Below are 21,083 nucleotides of genomic sequence, written 5' to 3'. Positions count from 1 at the left end.
GTGATGAAAGAATTGGGGACTCTATTACTAAGCAAGAAAAAGAAAGGGTCCAAGTACAGGTCTCTGTATATCACCATCTGCTTTTTAATCTCTTCACTTGCCAAGATCGCCAGAGCCCCCGTGTCTGTAAGCACGTGGTCGCTACTGAGTTCTCACTACCTCCCACTGTTTGAAACTGATAATCAAATACCTCCAAGCTGCCTTCCCTGCTCCTTTTCATGCCATCCACTCTCAGGGCAGCCCTCTGCATTCAGCCTCTTTTTCTAGTCCTTCCTGCCATAGCCAACCTCTAAAGAGCAGAGCCATGAGGAGCGGTGTCTGGCCTCTTCTCCCATTGTTTCTGGCTGATGAGAGCTTCAGATCCCACGGTTTTAATCACTGTTTGTCAAGTCTACACCTGCACCTCAGAGCTTTCCTCTGCTCTAGACCCGCATATCCAGTCACTACTGGATGTCTGCTTCAGAGTCTCTGGGTCACAAGTTCAACAGGTAAATCAGGACTCATCTTCAACTCTTCAGTTTGGGAGGGAGGGAGGTGCTGTCTTAGCCATTAGTATTACCAAATACCCGGTTGACTTGAGCCAGAATTTGAGCACTGATTTTCCTCACCTGTGAATCTAGTTAATTAACCACATCCTAACAGTGAGACTAGCCCACAGTCTACCCACATTTACATCTCCTTTTTCCTTGGTCATGCCATCCCAGGCCAAAAAAATCTTGTCCAAAGTTTGACATCTTCACTTGAATTAGATGCTTTATTTAAGTTCTAAAAGTTTGTAAGTTAAATCTGGGTGTGTACATTGTAACAAGAGATCTTCATTATCTTTTACTTTACAGGTCTTATATCCCAGACCCGCTGCTGCCTAAATTCTGCTTCAACATTATCCAGATACTCTCACCAACAGTTTTTAAAGACTAATCTTCTGGGCAGTAAAATGACAAGGATTCAAAGACCCAAGACTGTGAGTGATGAAAAGCTTGGTTATATGCAGGAAATAATAATAATAATAATAATAATAATAATAATAATAATAATAATAAAGTTGTAACTAGTGCTATGTGTCTAGGGTCACCTCAGACTTACCCTAGAATTCTCTGTCAGATTATTAACCGGTTTGGCTCTGTTTTGCACAGTTCTAGTGTTGATATAAACCCAAGGATACCTTCTGGATTCCAACTTAACTCGGTGGCTCTGGAAATCAGGATGAGAGCTGTGCTGTAGTCTCTGAGTTTCTTCTTTAATCATCTACAATAATTAATTACCAGTATCCGGTCCCTTATCTGAACTCCTCCTGCCTCCAACTCTTATTTGATTTGGTATTCTTACGTCGTATGAATATCTGCGCATGTTCCAGCCTTCATGGAGGTCAGGGACAAATGAAGGAGTCAGCTCTCATTCCGCCATATTGGTTCTGGGGATTGAACTCAAGCCAGCACGCTCTTCGCAGCAAGCCCTGTGCCTGCTGAGCCGTCTCGCAAGCCCCATCCTTCCTCTGTGTTGTTTTGATTGGAAGTGTAATTTTGCAACTGGCAGGCTGGCTTTAGAAGGAAGTTCATTACAGCATCTAAAATATACAGTTAAGAAAGGCTGAAAAGAAGGTGGGAACCGATGAGGCCTTACCAGAGCAAGGCCATGTTACTGTGCTCACCATTCATTCCACTCCTCAGCCTCTGGACAGTCATCTTTCCCTAAACTGTGAAATTCTAGTGGAGTTGTCCTTCACTGTCCACCAGGAGTTCCAGGACCCCCGTGGGTACCCAAATTCACAGGCGCTTAAGTCCATTACATAAAATTGTGTACCCTTTGCATACTGAATGAAAATCAAAGAAATAAAAAGGAACATGACTACTCCTAGGCATAGTGGAGAAAGTCTGTTACACATATGTGGGAGAGCATAGCCAGAGGCAGGGACATCTGGAAGGCTCCAGAGAGGACATGACCCTGAGCCATGTGGACAGAGGAGGGAAGGGAGAGGGGAAGGAGCTGCAACAGCCAAGAGACCCAAAAGAGTGGACCAAAGGGATAGGTAACCAAAACGGTAGAATTATATAGGGAAGGAAGGGCAACCCAGACCCTGGGCTGGAGAAGTTTAGTGTATGGGGTGGTGTATGCCAGCCAGAAGGGACCTGAGGGATACAGGTAGGGACTGAGGGATGCTGGGAAAACCTGGAGGCCAGGTCTGCTTTGATACGGTAGACACCTCAGCCATTTGTCTCTGGTTTGAAATCTAACATGTAAGATCTACACACAACCTCCCATATACTTTAAATCACCTCTTGATAACTTATAATGTTAAAACAATGCAAATAATTGTTATATCATTTAGGGGATGTTGACAGAAGATCTGTGCACGCAGTACAAATTTTGATCCATGGTGGGTTGACCCCGTGAATACAGCATGGAGAAAAATCTGTTTTTGTAGCAAAGGGTTCTACTGCCACTGAGACTAACATCACTGGCTCTGTCTGGAGTTGGCCTTTGGTGGGCCTTGTCATGAAGGGAACTAGTCAAAAATGAATCCATCAGTGGAAACACATTTCCAGCTAAGGAAGACTTGCCAGCATGGAACAAGCTACGAAATCTTTAGTATTCTTTTGTATCAGCACTGCAACATTTCAGAAAATCACTTGCACATATATCACAGTCATGTCTACGTCAGTGTTCTGTCTTACCCCCTTGCTTGGGAGTCACACCACAGATAGGCTTGAAGTGGTCCAGATCCTACTGTGTGCTGCCTGGCCTTCACATTTCCTGCTTGGGCGTCCTTATCGTGCCCATGCTCATGGGACCGCAGGATATTTTATTAGAGGGTTTATTTGAGCTTATTTCCTGGTTTATTTGTGTATCTTAGTAGGGTTTGTTTGGTAAAAGAGCCAACAGATAATTAGCTCTCCTCCATTACCCTGCTGGGTTTCACACACAGCACAGCCCTCCACTGATGCAGTTTCTTAGCCTCTTCAACCACAAGGGTGACGATCCCCAACACCCCCAAAGGACTCAGAGCTTTCAGAAGGGACATGAAGGTGGACTGAATCATGAAATGTCTTCTTTTCCTCCGCACACAAAGTGATCTTTTTTCTCTTTTATAAAAGAGAATCCTTTGACACCTTAAAAAAATACCAATATCAACTTGCTATTACAGGTACCAATTAAACACAACAAAAGGACCAAAGGTGGCTCTCTACCTAGTGTGGCAGAAAGTGTTCAACTTCCAACGTTTCAAGCCCAAACAGCTCCATCCAGAATTTCATGCAGACCTGAAAGGTAATCTTCTTGCATGTGTCTATTTTATGGCTGGGTACATGGATAGAGAGGATTCCAGCACTATTAAACTTTTCATCTAGCTTTTCTTCTCAGTATGTGGCAGACAGTATTGAAGAACGAAGATGAATTCATCGTGAGTGTCCCAGATGAAAGCTGATTTGGTCCCAGAGCTGAAAACATTCAACCACTGGTTTGCATTCTACAAGCTATCTCTGGCTACTGGCTGCCTGCGGTCTCTGAGTTTTATATAACAAGGGAGGTAGGGCGGGCCAGGAGGGAGGACCTTAATGCTGAGCCATCTTTACTGAGAAGTAAAGACCCAGAACCTAGAAGCTGGTTCTTCTAGGATCTCCATTCGGTTCCAGCGCGCACATGACAGTTGACAGTTATCTGTACCTAGTTCCCTGGACTCTGTGGGTACTGGGCATGCATGTGGTATACATACATACATACGTGCAAGCAAACGTAATAATAGTTAAAACATAAGAATCCTTTTGGGTGGGGGAGGCTGGAGAGATGGCTCAGTGGTTAAGAACACTGTCTGCTCTTCCTAAATGGATCCGGGTTCAAGTCCCAGCACCCACATGGCAGCTCACAACTGTTTCCATTTCCAAGGGATCTGACACCTTCACACTGATGCACATAAAATAAAATAATTTCAAAAAAATTCTTTTTTTTTTTTTTTTTAAGAAACAAGATCTTGCCTCCCTCTTCTCTGAAAAGGAGGGGGAAGGAGGTATGGGGGTGTGAGGGTGGGACTGGGAAGGGGGGGCTGCAACCAGGCTGAAAAGTGATTAAAGAAAGGGAGAGAGGGAGGGAGCAAGAGAAAGGTGCACTCATGTAGTCCAGGCTACTCAAGTCACTGTGCAGTGGCTGGATTGAACTTCTGCCCACCACCTTCACCTCCCAAGTGCTGAGAGAGAGGACATGTGGATCCATCTCTTTTGCTTTCATCAAATCAACGTGAGACATTTATTCACAGAAACCTAAGTAGACAAAACTTATGGAAGAGTTCTTTTCTGTGTCTGCAGAGCCTGAGCACTGTGGAGACTGGAATGTTGCAGGTCCAGAAGCTAATGACCTAACCTGAGCTAGTTCTAATGCCCTGTAATAGCCATTCCTTGCCCACCTCTATGTTGGAACATCCTAGGACTAGTAAAACCTTTTTGGTATCTAAAAAGCTACAAATGTCATCAAATAGCATCTTGAGCCTAAAGAAAAGCTTCCCAAAGGCTGGAGAGATGGCCCAGAGGTTAAGAGCACTGGCTGCTCTTCTAAAGGTCCTGAATTCAATTCCCAGAAACCACATGGTAGCTCGCAACCAGCTAGAATGAGATCTGGTTTCCTCTTCTGGCATGCAGGCAGAACATGGTATACATAATAAATCTTTACAAAAAACAAAACAAAACAAAAAAAACCTTCCCCATCTCACTGTAACTTCAATGTATCCATCACTGTATTTTAAACTTGTCTTGATTATGAATTTAATCTAGAACACTTCTCAAACTGCTTCCATGTTGGACCATGAATACTCAAATTGGCTCTAAAATAAACTCTTCCTTCAAGATGATAGCTGTGGTATCTGTATCAACATTTAATTCACTGGGTAATAGGCAAAACAAGATACAGCCTCCTTACTGTCTGTCCTTAATTGCTGGGAAGCCCAGGCAGAAATCAGAGGACTGGAGAGTTCAAGAGGCAGAGATGGAAATCCAGAGAAGCTGCAGAAGTTCCCATGGCAGTAGACCACAGAGCTCAGGTGATACCTAACATGCTTCAGAGAAACAATTACAAAAAAACAGGAATACAAAAACATCCTGTATCTTCCAGCTTATACCTGGCATCTAATAAAAACTACCAACCATGCACCAAAACCATGTGGGTAGTAAATTCAATGGCAAGTGACTTCTAAATGTTGACATTAGCAATGCTATGTGGACACCAAAAATTATTACTCTAAACACACACACACACTACGTAGAGAAACATACATATTACACACTTTGAAAAACACCAGTATCCAAGGGCTATTTCTAATAAGCACAGGTCATGGTGAAAACACACAACCCGTTTCACCTATTATTTAATCTCAGTAATCTGTCAAAAAGTTTTATGTAATTACCAAATGATAAGGCTAACAGGAAACTGGAAGCTTCATTTCTATTCTACAGGCACTCTCAACTAGGGAGTGGGATGTGGCTGGCAGGATGGCTTGGACAACCTGAGTTCAATGTTTGGAACCCACAGTTGAAACAAGAATGGACTCCACAAAAGTAGTCCTGTGACACACACACACACAATCTCTTTCTCAGTTAATTTGAGCTTGATTACGCTATCCCTTCCACCCTCTGCTCAGCTATCATTTCTAAGCGTCTGTTCTCCACTTACTAATTCATACCCCTTAGCTAGCATCTACCAGCCTACGGGAGCAACATAAAGAGTGGACAATCCAGCCTCAAATGGACAGTAAGGCAAATACAATGTTAAATTTCATAATCCAATGTGACACCTCTGATCAATAAAGAGACTAATTCAATAAACATATTTATTTTAAATCAGTTTGGAACACATACAGATTAGTTTTGTAGTTTTTAATGAACTCAAATAAAATTTCTAAGTACAGCAGTGTCTGCTTGTGCAGCAAGGAAAGGAAAATCAGGTATTTGCTAGAACTAGACCTTAAGGACAAATCAGATGAAAACTCTGAAAAGGTTTCTATAGACCTTCTGGATTAAAAAACCCAAAAATCATTAATGGCTCAAAATTCTACCTTGCTAAACAAAGATGGGAAGGAGTCAGGGTAGCTGTGAATTCTGTGGCAAGAGCTTATGTAGAGACTTGCAAAATGTCACGACCTTCCTACGATGTTAGAACAGTGCTCAAAATTACAGGAGCTTCAAATTAAGTTACATTCTCACAAACTTGCTACATGTGCTGACATTTATATGGGGCAAGGAGTCACATCGAGGAAGGAATGGAAATTCTGTGTATTTTCAAAAGAACTTTAGCACTCACTTAAAACTAACAGCCACGGCACTGTAATATTTTGTGAGGTACCTATAATATCATAATGGAAACAAAACTGTGAGGTAAACCTATCTTTCCCCAAAACCTTTGAAGCCAGAGATTTTAAACGAGTAAGGCACTTGAAAACATTAGGTGTATGTACAAATGTGCAAGTAAAACAAACTTTAGCTGTACCAGCAAATGACAAAGAAATAGAAACTTCATCTTAAGAGTACGAGGAGTTTCACTTTATGAAACAACCCAAATCAATCTTGTTGTTTCCTACTATAAAACCCTGGAAACCAAGCACTAAACTCTGCTACTATAAACTAAAACACAAAAACTTCAATGATGTAGGAAACCAAAAGGCTGTTCCCAAGTACAGCCTCTGAGCTAGTCCAGTGTGTCAGAGGCAAGGGAACAGTAACTCTAAAACGAAACACTGAGTGCTTTACAAGGCGCTACAGAAATAAAAGTATGCATGATTAGAGCACATGGGAACTGAAACCAAGGAGGAAGAAAAGGAGTAAAAGCCAAAGAAAGAGATAACAGCCTATTCAGCCAGGGAACCATTAGAAATCTAGAGCAATCTCTTTCAGATCCTCAGGTTTTTTAAGTTACACAGGTCACATCTGTTCGAAAACAAAGTGATTGTCTCATTTAAAGAACTAGAAAATTATTCTAAAACTACTTCCTTCTTGCCTCATGTAAAAGCTACTTTTTAGGAAAACCTGGGAGGAATCCTTATAGTATAGTGATATTTGGATACTTTGTATAGAGAGGGAAAGATAATCAAATCAATTTTATGTCTTTCAACAGCTCTAAGGAAAATGTTAGATGGTTTGATATAAGGAAGCTTTGTAACTTAAAATTATTCTTTAGCTTCTATTTCTCAGCTCTGGAAAAAAAAAAAAAAACAATGTTTTTAATTAACCATTAACAGTATGTTACCTAAAAGCAGGTTTACTGCTGCTCACACCAACAGTTACATTCTCAGACCAAGCTTCACCTCCCACAGTGTGAACACATTTTCTGTTCTGCCGTCATCTCGGTCTGTCTTAAGGCACTGTTCTGTTTTCGTAATATGGTGCTTTAGGAGTATGAACAAGACCTGTTACACATTAATGGTCTGTGTATCCTTTCCTTTCTTTAAATCTGGAATGGGATTCCCTGTGTGGCATCTTACTTCTAATGTATGAAATACAACTTATCAAACAAGATTTTACTCTAAGGACAGTTTAGTACTAAGCAAATGTAACCTACTTTGAAGGAACGGCCTTCAATCTACGTGACTGGCGCTCATTTGGCACTCTTCTAATCCTGGCCACTAAGTTACATCTGGAGTTAGGATGGGAATAACAGATCTTAGGTTTACAAATGACTACATTTAAACTGCCAGAGTCAGAGGTTGCCTGCACAGGATACCACTTCCATAACGTACAGAAAGTTACATTTGGCATGTCAAAGGAAAAAACATAATCCCGCAGCAGCAGCAGCCATTTTAAACAAAGACGACAGCCACACGGATTCATGCAGAATATTTTAAATATTCCTGTTGAGCAAAATGGTTTAACTGGCTTTTCTTCAAGGACGATGCTCCAAAATATCCTGTATGCATCCTTTGGAAATGTAAAGATCCTGGAACAGCGTCTTCCATGTGGGACTTCTTGAAAGATAACATTTTGGTTTCAGTGAGTTACTCAAGTTAACTGCCAGTCCGCATTAATTTAATGGGTCTGTTTACAGAGTGTGGTAATTTCGTTCTTTAGATTTGCAGAATTTATAGAGAAAGAAAATTACAGCTTGCACACCCAAGACAAGGACAATTCCTCCAATGAAGCTGGCTGCATCAAAGGTAGACTTCCGTTCCGGCTGTGAGGTGGGAGTCAGAGTAGTATTTGTTGCACCTGCTATGAAGATAAAGCAAAGATCCTTCAGGAAGTGTCACAGCATTTGTAATTTCCAGACCCACCCAGGCATCAAGTTTTCCCTGAGTAAAATTCAGTAAGGTCTTCCTGAGTCAAGTCTTTAGAACTAGAATTTATCCCCACATAAGGAAAAATCCTATTCTTTATTCTGTCCGGGATATTATGTGAGCAATATTGCTAGAAGGTTTCAAATATAAAAACAGGTAAGAGCTTTTATGGCATATAAACCATACCCTTGCAATTTATCAAGTACTTCTAAAACATGCAATAATTTTGTTAATCTATTTTGGGTAACTACTAAAGTAAGTATTTGTTAAAATGTTTTGGGTTTACTAGCTGGAAAAAGTATATAAAAATTCAGCTGCTATTTTTCAAGTTAACAAAAATAATTAACAATCTATAATTTCAACGAACAAAACAACACAATATATTAAACATATGTAAATATATTAAATCGTACTCTGCCAGTTCATTTTGCATTATGAGGAAGGGTTAAAAAAATCCTAAGAAAACAAATTTGAAAACTAGAATTTCTACAAACAAAATAACTCCTAAGGATCTAAAAGTACTCTCAGTTAATTCTGTATTATAAAAAAGTATTAGCAAGTCAGAAGAAAAAAAGAACATGAAAACTAAAATTACTGAAGGAGTAAAATGTTTTAAGGGGAAACAAAAAGGCCATGACTAAGTAGTATCATCTAGATGAAGTGTAGTCCGCTGGTAAACCAGATCCTAATGCATGCTTGAGCAGCATCAGCTGCGGGCTCTGGAGGCTTTTGGTAAGCTGAGCCGCTTCAACATCAGCCAGGAGAGGAGCAAGCAAGTTCTAGGCACTAAAAACTTCAAACAAAGACAAAGTTTGCTCTAAGCTGTTTTGCTTTTGTTTTTGCGAGGGTGGAGGTGGGTGAAAACAGAGCACAAGCAGGAAGCCACAGTAGTTACAGCATAGGAAAGAGTCCTTGGAGCCAAGCAAGTCTAAGAAGATGAGCAAAATTTAAGAAAAACATGGAAGTACAAATCTTGGCTTTTTAGATTTGTCTAATTAACAGTCTTACCTTCACCAAAATCATTACGCTATCACACCTTATAAGTAACTGATAGCCACAAACCAGATTTAGCATCTAAGTAAGTAGTTTTGGAGAAAACACTCTTACTAAGTGTAAAGGGCCAGGCCAAAAGTGACCGCACATGAAAACCAGAGAAGGACTCATAGCAGAGCTCCAGGAGCCAAGCAACGGCCTTGGCTCTCCCTCAGGAGCTGAGTCAGTCCACAGATCTCTGCGAATAGAGCTGGACCCTGGTGGCAAAGCGAGGAACATACTGCATCACTTGCAGTTTCTAAAGCCCATTACCTGAAGTGACAATTGAGGGAGTAGGTGTAGGAGAAGAAGGCCGAGTTGTGGGTTTAGCTGGAATGAAAACAAAAGGTATTTAAGACCTTAAATTTCTAACTTCCCAATTACCCTACATGTAGTTTTAAAAACAATGCTTTTAAATTTTTAGAGAACAGAAGCCAAATTTAGTTAATGATCCAATGTTTTTATAAGATCCATATACATGTTAAGACACATACCTAGACAAAGCTTACAAGGACACAGAGGGAGAAGTATACTTAGGAAGAGTTACAGGTTTCATTCTTTTATGAACAGTCTTGCTTCTATAACGAATTATTAGTGTATATAACTGAAATACACAATTGAGTAGATTGTAGATACCATGCTTTGTTTAGCTTTAAAGGGAAGAGTACAATATGACACTCTGTAATGCAAAAGCAGTCCAAGACAAGGAAATGAGCCAGCACGGCTGGGTTTCAATAAAACCTTATTCATTAGCACCAGCAGCCAGGGCCAGCCCAGTCTGCTTGATGTGCACCGTGCACTCGACCCCTCTGTATACGCCGGAGTACCATGTAAAGATAAAATGACCTCCGGAAAATGAAGCACTGAACTAGGAATGGCATCTACTGCCAAGCGCAGTCTCAAAAATTCTTGAAATTAAAATATACCAGGCATGGTGGTGTATGCCTTTAATCCCAGCACACAGCAAGTTCCCGGCCAGCAAGGCTAAAACAGTGAGACGCTGTCCAAAACCCCAAACAAACAAAAACTTAGAACTATAGTTTATTGTGTACAGATGACACAACATGAGTGTGCAAGTCAACCCGCAGGAGCTGGTGTTCCCTGTCTACCATGTGGGTCTCAGAGACTAATCTTAGGTCATCAGGCTTGGTGGCAAGTACCTTTATCTCCTGAGTAATCTTGCCAGCCCCCAAGTTCTAATATAAAAGGAGGTTGTATGCTTCAATAGTAATCACACACCAGTATCGGGCTTTGAGACAAATGTCACTCGAGTAGAGGCATTGCTGGCACCCCAAAGTTAAAAAGGTCCTAGGAGGCCAAGGTATTCTCATTCCTTCAGGTCTACGGTAAAGCTTCCATTAATACTACTATGAAGGCTAATAAGCTATGACAGTCCAGCCACCAGCCACTAAAAGCACTTGCCGCGCAAACCTGCCGACCGGAGCACGATCCCAGAACCCAGGAACAAGGAGAAAACTGACTCCACGGTCATCCTCTGACGGCCCACCTCATCTCTCATTTCCACAGGGCTGAGCCCCCTAACTGGTTATCAATACTAACGGCCAGTCCTGAAATCATACATGTACGAGACACTAAACAGACAAAACAAGTTGTGTACACACACAAGACACAAATTTGAAGGAACAACAAAGGGGGCATGAGAGGGCTGGAGGGAGAAAAGAGAAGGGAGAAATGATATTGTATTTTATTTCAAAAACAAAAAATAAAACTGGGAGGAACCCCCCCCCCACACACACAACACCTGAACCCCAAGGACAACTTAACCTCTTAAAGTAACAGACACAATTCCTGCACTAGATGGTATGATTCTTCTAACACTTATTTCCTTTGGTAGTTTAAGTATATTTCCTGTGTAACCAAACATCAATCGAGATATGACAAAATAATTTTACAAATTGAATGGGTATCAACTTTTCAATCTTAAGATATTAATTTTGTTCGATGGTTTGGGAAAAAAAATCCATAGATTTGCTATTTGGTTCTCACTATCCACTCTTAAGGAATGGTAAAAGTTAATTCTTCTTGTTAATAGGTAAAATATTTTAACAATTTTAAGTCTGAAAAAGTATTATGTTGACAATATTCTTAAAATAAGACACTACTTTAGTGAATATACCTCCTGTCCTCTTCATAAACAAAACCCTTAAATTACAACTATTGGTAATCATCAGCAAAGACATCACCACCTGAAACAGCATCACTTCTAGTGACAAACCTTAAACTGCACTAAGTATTTAACACATTTTGTCCTCCACTTAATCACAAACATTTTCACTATCTCTGACATAATGCCACTGTTAGTGATACTATGCGTACAGAGGGAACGCTACTCAGTCACACTGGACAGAAATGTACAAGCCATGCTCAGGAGTAAGGGATTCGCTCAAGTTTAGCATCCTTCCACTTTACAGAACCACAAATGGATAAAGGAGCTCCATGAACACACTAGAAAGTGAGCAAGCGGAAAATACATTCAGAATGCTGAAGACGATGAAATCAAGCCTACGATGGTTGGGGGGGAACTTCTCCCTGTCTGCCCATAGTTTCCTCCCCACACACTGCTTTCACCAACCTTTACCCTTTTCTCAATGACTTCTAACAAGCACAGAAGGTGAGCACACAATCACACCAACCGTATGTTATTAAGATACAAGTCTGGTCACATGACAACCAACAAGTTTAGATACCATCTAAGTCCCTTAAGCAAGACATACAGAGGAGCGTCTCAGTTTTGCTTTCAATCTGTCAAGCGTACTAAAAAAACCCTTACTGTCACCTAGTACAAGATACCTGACATCTTTCTCACTGTACCTCACACCTCCTCCACATGTGTGAACCGCCCTGCTTCATCTGGCATGTTCTCCCCCATTTTCCATTGTTGTCAGTCAGTATCTGCCGCAGGCTGCCATCTCTGTCCCACTCAATACATGCCTACCACATCTTCCCAACAGACAGTGGTCACTGACTGTGTTCATCTTTCTGATAGTAACAAAGCACTGGCTAATTTATGTCCCTCTACCCTCTTATCATCTGGCCTAGTATTTGTCCTGGAATACAGTTCAATACTACTCCCTCAAGATTTCACTGTGTCATGGTAGAAGAGTAAAGTACATCACCATCTTAGAGTAAAAGGGGGAAAAAAACAACATAAACACAGGAAGAAAAAAGAACAACAACACAAACACAGCTAACTATAATCCATTTTCACAAAAAGTACACTTACTCAGCTACACAGATAAAAAAAATCAAGAAAATTAATTCCTGAAGACATTCTGGCATACTGCTTAATAATGGCAATTTTTCTTCTGTGTTTTCTGAGATTTATAAAACATCCACAGAAGGTAGCTCAACTACACACTAAACTAAGTAAGCCTGTTGAGTCACTAACAACAAAATGCTCGAAGAATCATATGCACTGCCACAAAGGACACACCTTTACACCACTGTTGTGGCCCATGACTAAATCAATCTTTGCTAATCTTTAAAACTACACCATCATCTCTTATCAACAGGGCTTAAAAATCCACAAAGAACAAGGAAGAAAAAAAAATCATCTTGCATTACCTGTGGAATTGGTTGGCACTGGAGTGGCGGTAGGCACTGCTGAAAAACAGAGATATATTAAATTGTCTAATCTCAGCCTATAACAAGTTTCCCAATCTGGGAACACTACTTTAGTTTTACAACTTAAACATCACCTTTGATTAGACAGTCACCACACCCAATATTAGTTTCCCTTCCTGAGAAACGAAACCATCAATTTCTGTGGCATCTCACTCCCCCCCCCCCCCCCCAAGATATTTCCTAGCCTTTCTCACAGTTCATTACTCACACATAGCTTCTGGCAAACATCTACAAGGTAGATAACAGGATTTACATTTTCTTTCCCTTCTTGTGGGCGGGGGCGGGGGGAGCAACATGATGGCTGGAACATAAACACCCCACCTTAGACAGTGAGGTTTAAATTATTTTTGAAAAATGACAGAAAGACAATGACAGGCTGAGTCCCTTGCTTGTGTACGACTTAACCAGTATTATCCATTCCAGACAGGATAAAATAAACCCAATAATAATAAACCTGTCAAGCTCACAGTGGGTGAAAAAAGACCTATCATAATTAAGAGTAGTCATGTTTTGATGCTTTCTACAAAAATGCTTTATTCAACTACCTATATGCCAAATTGGAATCTGAGTTCCCCATCAACTTATAGTGACATCAGAAAAAAAAAACTACTAAGAGCGTGGTTATGCCTGTAATCCCAGTACTTGGGAAGTACAAGCAGAAGGATCTGGAGTTCACAGTGAAATAAGTGGTTCAAAGCAAGAATGAACAACATGAGGGTAGAAAGGAAGAAAAAGGGGGAGGCGGAAAAGAACTAGTTTCAACTAGGATTTTTTTCAGGGTTAAGAGTAAAAGCCAGAGTCCCTCAAATACAAAAATACAGAAGTTTACTTAGCTGTAACACTTAAAAGGGAGGAACTGAACATTGGTCAATTCAACAAAAGAAAGCAGGCAATGAGAAGAATCCACGCTTACAGCTTTTCGTCCCTGGGAACAGCTACTGCGTAAGTGCTAACACAGTCAGGGTGCAGTGAGCTTCTGCCCGCCCCACGTGCCCACTTTCCCCAGCAGCTGAAGGGAAACTCACCAGAACAGGAGTCATAGTCTTTCGTGGAGGTACAATTAGTCACTAATTTACTTGAACAATAGGTCCTATTTTCTGTGAAAAAGATTGAGACAAAGAGCAATTACTTACTTGCATTATTCCTTTGGCTGTGCTGCTAAGCTCCAGAACAGTACTCAAACACTTCCTATAGGGCTACGAACACCTGCGACTGTGACCCAGTGCTTTGGAAGGGATGCCTAAGGCCCTCAAGACACCAGCTTTAGCTCATGGGGGGACCCCTGCCCCTTACAGCAATAAAAACTGCTTTTCCTTTCGTATTGTCTCAGAGACATATTCTGAACAGCTAACCCTCCAGAACCCACAAAAGGCTCTGAACTGGCAAGGGGATGTGGTTGTCACCAGAGCAGCTGGGAGAGGGTCCAAGCAGTACACACGAGGCATCTCCCTGCTCTACTATCTCCCTGCTCTACTTGCCCACTCCCTAACGAGTTCTCCTCAACTGGCAGCCTTGGATCTCCTCAACAACCTTAAAGCAGAGCCCGTCGTCTCCAAACTCCAATTCCTACACACTGCACACGGGGTGGGGGAGACGCACGCCGTGAAGTTGCCGTGAAGTTCCACTTCACAGTGCAGCATGCCTGCACCACAGAAAGTTAATTCCCAACTAACGGTTTAACGAGGGTGCTGAACTTTATATGCTACTTCTAATACTCAGAATGAAAGGACTTAACACATGACTGTTCTTATTGAAAAACAAACCAAAACAAAACTATGGTTCCTGTCCCTCCAGGAATGCCAAAACAGATCCTAACATACTGTTAATAGATCTTTGCCACAGCGCCTTACCTTAAGGAAGCAGACTATAGACGTTCTAAGAGAAATCTCACATTTCAACAGACTCCACTTAGCTCATAGCCTTCAAACGTTTGCTGAGTTAATGAACTTCACAAAAACACAGGGCCAGCTTTCCCTTCCTATTCCTCCTTTACAGCTAAGCATTTAACACCGCTCCACACAGTCTCTTTACAGTTCCTCTCCCAAGACAAATGAGTACATTGCCACAGGAAGATTACACAACCTTCTCAGTTAATTCTAGCACACTTTAGTCCTCCAAAAGTTTGAAGTTTCTCTACCTTTAAAAGCTACTGAATCTCAACAATCAACTGTAAGAAACTCAAGGGGGGTAAGGAGATTTCCAAGAAAAATGTTTTAAGGAACTACAGAAGCATTGGATTTGGAAAAATAAATAAAAAAATACTGTACACTATCTTAAATATTCTATAGAATTTTCAAATATTTAAGAATATAAAGTAGCGTTTATGACCCCAAAGTTTCTTACCTTCTTGGCATTCTATCCAAAAGCAGGTAGTATTAGTAATGGTGGCATTAACACAGGAAACACAGCTGGTATGGTTTTCACAGGTTTCTGGGGGGAAAATTATGAAATCAATGAATATTTCATTTAGTTTGCTCTGTATCTTTTTTTCAACAGTAAGCATTAGATATAGTTTTAATAATTAATAATTCCATGAAATGGTAAAACTTTATATACTGATTAGGAAATTTCAAGCATGGCCAGCAAGATGGCATAGCAAGTAAAGGCTAATGACCTGAGTTCAACCCCCTGGACCACAATGTCTTCTGACCTCTACTTGCGTGCTGTGACAAGTGCGTATACACTTACACATTTACACACACACACACACACACATATGTATATGCCTGGCATAGTGTTGTACACCTTTAATCCCAGCACTTTCAAGGGAGAGGCAAGAGAACATATGTGAGTTCTAGGCCAGCCTGGTCTACATAGTAAGTTGCATGACAGCCAGAGCTACATAATAAGAACCTACCTCAAAAAGCAAAACGAATTAAAAATTCCAGTCATCAACTATGAAACTGTAAGTAAATTCAAAGAAAACAGGCTAGCGGGTATGCTCAGTACAGGGAAGTGATTATCAGACAACCCTTCACAAGACTGAAAGATACCCAGACACTCAGGAACACTCAAGACAAAACACTAGGGGTGAAACACTATGCCTCCAAACACCAAAGAAAGAAATTTTAAGTAATAGAGTGCAAGCTCAACTCTGCTGGTGCCGTTCTGGAGACAAGCTAGTTTCCCAGAGACTTCTTCAGTGATTCAGCTTTCCACAGGGTTCTCCACAAATGCAAAGCACACCTAAGGGCCCCTTTCATGTGTATATGCATGCATATACATGTATATTTAACAACTCTGCAAGGTGTCTGAGAGCAGTCTAAACCAGCTGTCTCACCCCTCTGGGCTGTATGCGTGTTTGTGTGTATGAGTGTTCACGGTGGGTAAATCGACCATGTTACAGGGATCTGCATCAGACCTTTACATTACAGTTCAGAACAATAGCAAATTACAGTTCTGCAGTAGTAACAAAAATAAGTGTATGGTTGGGAGAAGGGTTGTAACCACAACATGATGGGACTACATCAAAGGATCGCTTCGGTAGAAGGTTGAGAACCACTGAACCAAACAGTCCAGAAACAAGAACTCAGACGGCCAATTACAATTCTACTTCTTGACCAAGAAATGGACTTCCAGAACGGGGCTAACTTATTTTCTTTTCTAGAAACTAGATGCCTGCAACACACTCCTATGCTTCCGTCTTGCCCCAGCGAGCAGAACTAGAAGGCCTGTATCCCAAAACCAGCTGTATGTGTGGAAGAGGGCGTTCACAAAGTACACATTATTAAGACATGCTATTCACAGCCCTGTCCACCTGACGATGGGGGTATCAATCGGAACACTACTCCCCACACTGCAGCTTGGCCCACAAGTTCCAGAAAACCCAAGTTACCTCCTCCTCGGCTATTTCAATTACACAAAAACAATTAACTTGGTATTTGAAGGTTTCTCTTAAAAACAATATGCAAATCTCACAAATTACAATTCTGGTAGGGAATGGTCAAATAAGCAGGAGACTTTTTTTTTTTTTTTTTTTTGCTTTATCATCTTAACTGTGATAGAAATTCCCAGAATTGGTCTGAAATTTACTTTGGTCACTTAAAAAATATTTGAACTTTATGCTACACCTTTCTGAGTCTAAAAAGAAACTGGATACTACATGCTCATTTCATTTCTATAAAATGCTAAAAAAAGAGAGGGCACTAGAACTTAGCTGGAGAAAAACGCCGAAGTCAAGTTCCTATGCCTCAGCAATCCCTCCGCTGAGAGGCGTACTTACTTCTTCCCTAGATTAAGCACAACAACCAATTTAAACACTCCATGCTTTCACCTCATTACTCCAAATTTATCTTCTGTCTCATTTGCGCTGTCACAGCCTATGTCAATTTGTACAAGCCTTAACAGACCCTAGAGGTGAACAAAAGGCGTGTTCTTTGATTGGGATTTCAGCAAGATCGACAGACTGGATTTCGACCTAACTCCCTCCACAAACCCTCAAAAACACAGGGCCCCTGGAGAGCAGCGTCTTCTGCCCTTTCCTATCCACCCCGCCAGATTCCACCTCCCATCACCCCGCTCATCACAAGCGCAGGTACTTCCCTTAGACCTCCCAGACCTCACTAGTACCGCTCTGCTAAACCGACGCGAAGTTCCGGGAGGCTAGATTTCTCAAGAGCCGAGCTGGAGAGAGGGGCGCGGGGCGGGGGAGGGGGGTGGAACACGGACAGCGACGAGCGATCAAGTCACCTTTAAGTTTCTTCCTCCCCTCCCAAAGGGGGAGGACTGCCCCGGGAGCCCAAAGTTTGCGCTCCCCGCCGACTTCGCGGCGCGGCGCCTCGCCCAAGCCCTCCCAACTGCCACCGCGGAAGCGAGCCACGTCGCCGTCCCGGGCTGCGGCGTGGAGGGTGACCGGGCGCTCGGGGACGGCGCCTCTGCGGGCAACACTCGCGGTGGGGGCAGGGGAGCCCCGCGGCCTAGCTGGCCCGCGGCCCTCGCTGCCCTCCCGTCGGGGCCGGCGGCCATGTTGCGCGGGGGGTCCCGGCGGGTCGTCGCCGGCCCGTGCGGGGTGGGGTGGGGGGGCGCCCACCTGGCGGCGCGGTGGGCGTGAGCGTGGTCGTCGGGACCAGCTTGGTGGTCAAGGTGGGCAGCACGGTGACGTTGGGAGAGGTGCTGCTGTTCTGCTGCGCCGCCGACACGCAGAGCGCGGCCAGGCAGGTGGCGGCCCAGAGCAGTCCGCGGGAGACGCCCGCCATCGTGTCCTCACGCCAGGCGTCCGGGGAGAAAGCTGCGGCCGAGCGGAGCTCCCGTCCAACCCTGCGGCCCCTGCGGCGCCGCCCCCGACGGTCCCGCCCCGCGGGAGCGCGCGGAGGTCACGTGAGGGGCGGAGCTGGAGGCGGGGTCAGCAGGATGGAGGCAGGGCGGGAGAGACCACCAGGAAGCCCGCGGGATGGGGGAGGCCGCCGCCATCTTTCGCCGTCGGTGCGCCGCGCGGGGCTCCTCCTCTCCCCTACAGGGCCGCGCGCGACGCCATGGGTCCGTCCTCAGGTCTGCAGCAGGGAGGCTTCTCGCCCCGGCCCTGGCGAGGATGGAACAGCCCACGTGACGCAGGGAGGGGCGTCCGCCCAGGCGGCCTGCAAGGCCTCACGTGACCTCCTCGGAAGCGCAGTGCCGGGCTCGGTTTAAGATCCGTCCCTGACAGTTCCGTGTCCCAACCGCCGCTGGTGCGCCTGCCCAAACTGTTCCTTCGGAGTCGCTGAGGGGTCTGTCCCGACCCCACCGCGGTAGTCGGACGGTCGGGGGTGAAGAGCCTCAGGGCCCCATCACCCCCCCACCCCCACCCCGCACACCACGGCTGAGGAAACCTGAGACCTGGGAAAGTGACCTGACCCTGAGACCAGGGTCGCCTGGTGCCAGAACTGGCGTTTTCAGGGTCTGTTGGCGCGACTCAGGCTCTCCGAGGTCGCGAGCGCCCTCTGATGCTGGATCTCACAAAATGCTCAATGCTTGACATGCTTGTATTAAGCGTTTAAAAAAAAATTAGACTTGAAAATGATACGCAGAGCTAGGGACGCAGCTTATTGGTGAGAACGGCTGCTCCTCATGCCTGGGGGTTCAGCCCCCCTCGCCCCTGCAGCACCGCAGGTCACGCTGTCTCAACTGTTCAGCGGTTGTCATGTTTTCAATTATGTTGGGCTCTAAATGTTATCGTTTTAATGATGCATAATTTACCCTGGTAACACGAATATTCACTGTTTCAGTGATGTACAGTTTCTAAAAATGACCGCAGAAACATTTTTACAACTTTAGCGTGATAGTAAAAGCCCTTTATTTCCGCCTGTCGTGGATTCAGTGTGGTTCCTTTGCGGGGGTACCCAGTGTAAAACAAACGGGTGGCTTGTGACTGATGCAGGCAGAGGCCTGAGTGCGGTCCAATAAAAGACCTGTCACCATTAGAGATTCAGAAAAGCAGCTGCTGCTCGCTCAGACACATCACAGGACGCCCAGGCCGAGAGAAGACACTTCCCAACTTCTAACGCTGGGAGATTTAAGGGCAGAGGTTATGTCTCATCTCCTCTTCCTGCTCCCAAATCGATGGTCTTGTTTGTACCCTAGTATGAACACTGCTGTGGGGACCGTTGGTTAACAGTTTGTCGTTTGAAGTGTTCAAGCCTAGTCCACACATATCCTTTGGTCCTTATAACAGGACACTTTCAGAACTAGAAAACCGTTGGTTTATTTTAGTGGCACCTATAGAACTAAATCGAGAAACTGACTTTAATTCCGAAGTCATTTTCATCATTCCAGAAACAGCTTTGTTTTCAGTTCATAAAGGAGCAGACTTCTGTTTATTGCCTTCTCACCCCTGGGAATGGGGCTGCCCATGACGCGACGGTCTTACCATTTCAGTTCACACAAGATAGTCCTTCCTGGACCAGCCTTGTCTACGTAGTCCCTCACTGCGAGTTCCCAAGTAAGTCCAGATGGTTTCAAGTTGACACTTAGAACCATCATAGCTACCCACCTCCCTCCTCTCGGCCAGTACCAGACATCTACAGAAGAGCTGAGTTTTCGGTCTTTGTCATCGGGATCATGATGGTGCAGTTTTTTCTGCATTTACACTACACTATATGGCTATGCTATGCTGTGCTACTAAATGAATGCACTCACCCCTTCTGGCACCCGGGCAGTTCTCACTTCTTGTCTCTCAAGCTAAGATTCACTCCCCGTAGAAAGCGTTCCTTAAAAATCCCATAGGACTCCTGCCTCCCGTGTCCCTGACCATGGGTGCCCCACTGTGCTTGCACATTTATTCTTAGAGTTGCGATTTTCTTACCAGATCACGGACTCAGGAATCAGACGTGCCCAGCATCTTATTCCCTACTCCAGTCATGATGCTGTAGAGATGCTCTACAAGTCATGGGCTTGGAGAGAAGGCACTTGATTATTTTGACTTTTTAGAAAAGCTGGGTAAAAGAACAAATTGGTTCCTCGAGGTCATTGCCCACCCTTGTCAAAATGTGTCTAAGCTCAGGAGGGCAGGTGCTACAAACAACTCCCAGGATATAGCCCCTCTCTAGCTATGGATCACGGAATTACATGCAGAGGATGCTATGAGTGGGAAATAGGGTCTGGAATCTATAACACAATTCTTTAATTACATTCGCAGGGGCTGGAATCTGTAATGCAGTTTTATTTAATGTCTATGTATGCAAGCAAATATGCAATGGTGCCATTACCTTCTGAGCCAGCCTTGACCTTAATTTTTTTAAGATTTATTTTTATTATGGGTATTCACCTACATCTATATATGGATACCACATGCATGTCTGGTGTCCGAGGAGGCCAGAAGAGGAAAGGAAGATCCCCTAGCACTGGAGCCACAGAGGGTTTTGTCATGTGGGTGCTGAGATGCCATGAAAATTGATGGTTCCATTTCTAGGGATGGGGAAACATCCTGAGCGCGGGCAACTGTCTTGCCCCCGGGTAATATTTCTGATAGAGACCTCCCATCTTACTCTTGCTTTATGAGAGTGGTCCATGAATGTAAAATCCCAAGACGCACCTCACACTCTGACTCAGAAGTTGATCTTTCACAAGATCCCCAGAAGCCATGGACGCATGCAGACTAAGGCTTTGAATGGACATATGTAATATGCAGAGCTAACTCATCTGTCCTGAATTGCCAGTTTGAAGGGGAACCCACCTACAAAACTATAGC

The 21,083-nt window shown here is 43.6% G+C and overlaps 2 protein-coding genes across 5 annotated transcripts in view; one reads left to right on the top strand and one right to left on the bottom strand.

The window, feature by feature from the left end:
- Positions 1-3,944, top strand: part of LOC110555438 (uncharacterized) — a 164,046-nt gene extending 160,102 nt beyond the window's left edge. Inside the window, exons 46-48 of the mRNA XM_060373513.1 lie at positions 837-961; positions 3,143-3,264; positions 3,358-3,944. Coding sequence (XP_060229496.1) covers positions 837-961; positions 3,143-3,264; positions 3,358-3,421 — 311 coding nt within the window. The 3' untranslated portion in view covers positions 3,422-3,944. The remainder of the gene's footprint in view (positions 1-836; positions 962-3,142; positions 3,265-3,357) is intronic.
- Positions 3,945-5,795: 1,851 nt separating this feature from the next.
- On the bottom strand, positions 5,796-18,380 carry Cd164 (CD164 molecule). 4 transcript variants are annotated; one of them, XM_060373512.1, is made up of 6 exons: positions 17,952-18,380; positions 15,266-15,352; positions 13,948-14,019; positions 12,863-12,898; positions 9,551-9,607; positions 5,796-8,177 (listed from the first exon to the last, which is right to left on the bottom strand). In XM_060373512.1, exons 1-6 carry the CDS (start codon positions 18,115-18,117, stop codon positions 8,011-8,013), a joined length of 585 nt encoding a protein of 194 aa, XP_060229495.1. In that variant the 5' UTR covers positions 18,118-18,380; the 3' UTR covers positions 5,796-8,010. The 4 variants fall into 4 exon arrangements, with proteins under 4 accessions (XP_060229495.1, XP_060229494.1, XP_021504332.1 ...); XM_060373511.1 differs by having other exon boundaries at positions 12,863-12,901; positions 17,952-18,366; XM_021648657.2 differs by having other exon boundaries at positions 5,796-8,180; positions 17,952-18,362.
- Between the last annotated feature and the right edge of the window lie 2,703 nt (positions 18,381-21,083).

This window comes from Meriones unguiculatus, chromosome 20 (genome assembly GCF_030254825.1).
Source record: "Meriones unguiculatus strain TT.TT164.6M chromosome 20, Bangor_MerUng_6.1, whole genome shotgun sequence".
In the NCBI taxonomy this organism is placed as follows: domain Eukaryota; kingdom Metazoa; phylum Chordata; class Mammalia; order Rodentia; family Muridae; genus Meriones; species Meriones unguiculatus.
The sequence above is the reverse complement of the archived record's forward strand: the minus strand, read 5'-3'. Positions and strand labels throughout refer to the sequence as shown.

Coding starts and splice junctions, on each gene's coding strand:
- Cd164 (XM_021648656.2), bottom strand. CDS start 18,117: ATGGCGGGCGTCTCCCGCGGACTGCTCTGGGCCGCCACCTGCCTGGCC. Junction 14,020..15,265: donor TTGGATAGAATGCCAAGAAG/GTAAGAAACTTT, acceptor TCTTTTTCACAG/AAAATAGGACCTATTGTTCA. Junction 8,181..9,550: donor TCCCTCAATTGTCACTTCAG/GTAATGGGCTTT, acceptor TTATCTTCATAG/CAGGTGCAACAAATACTACT.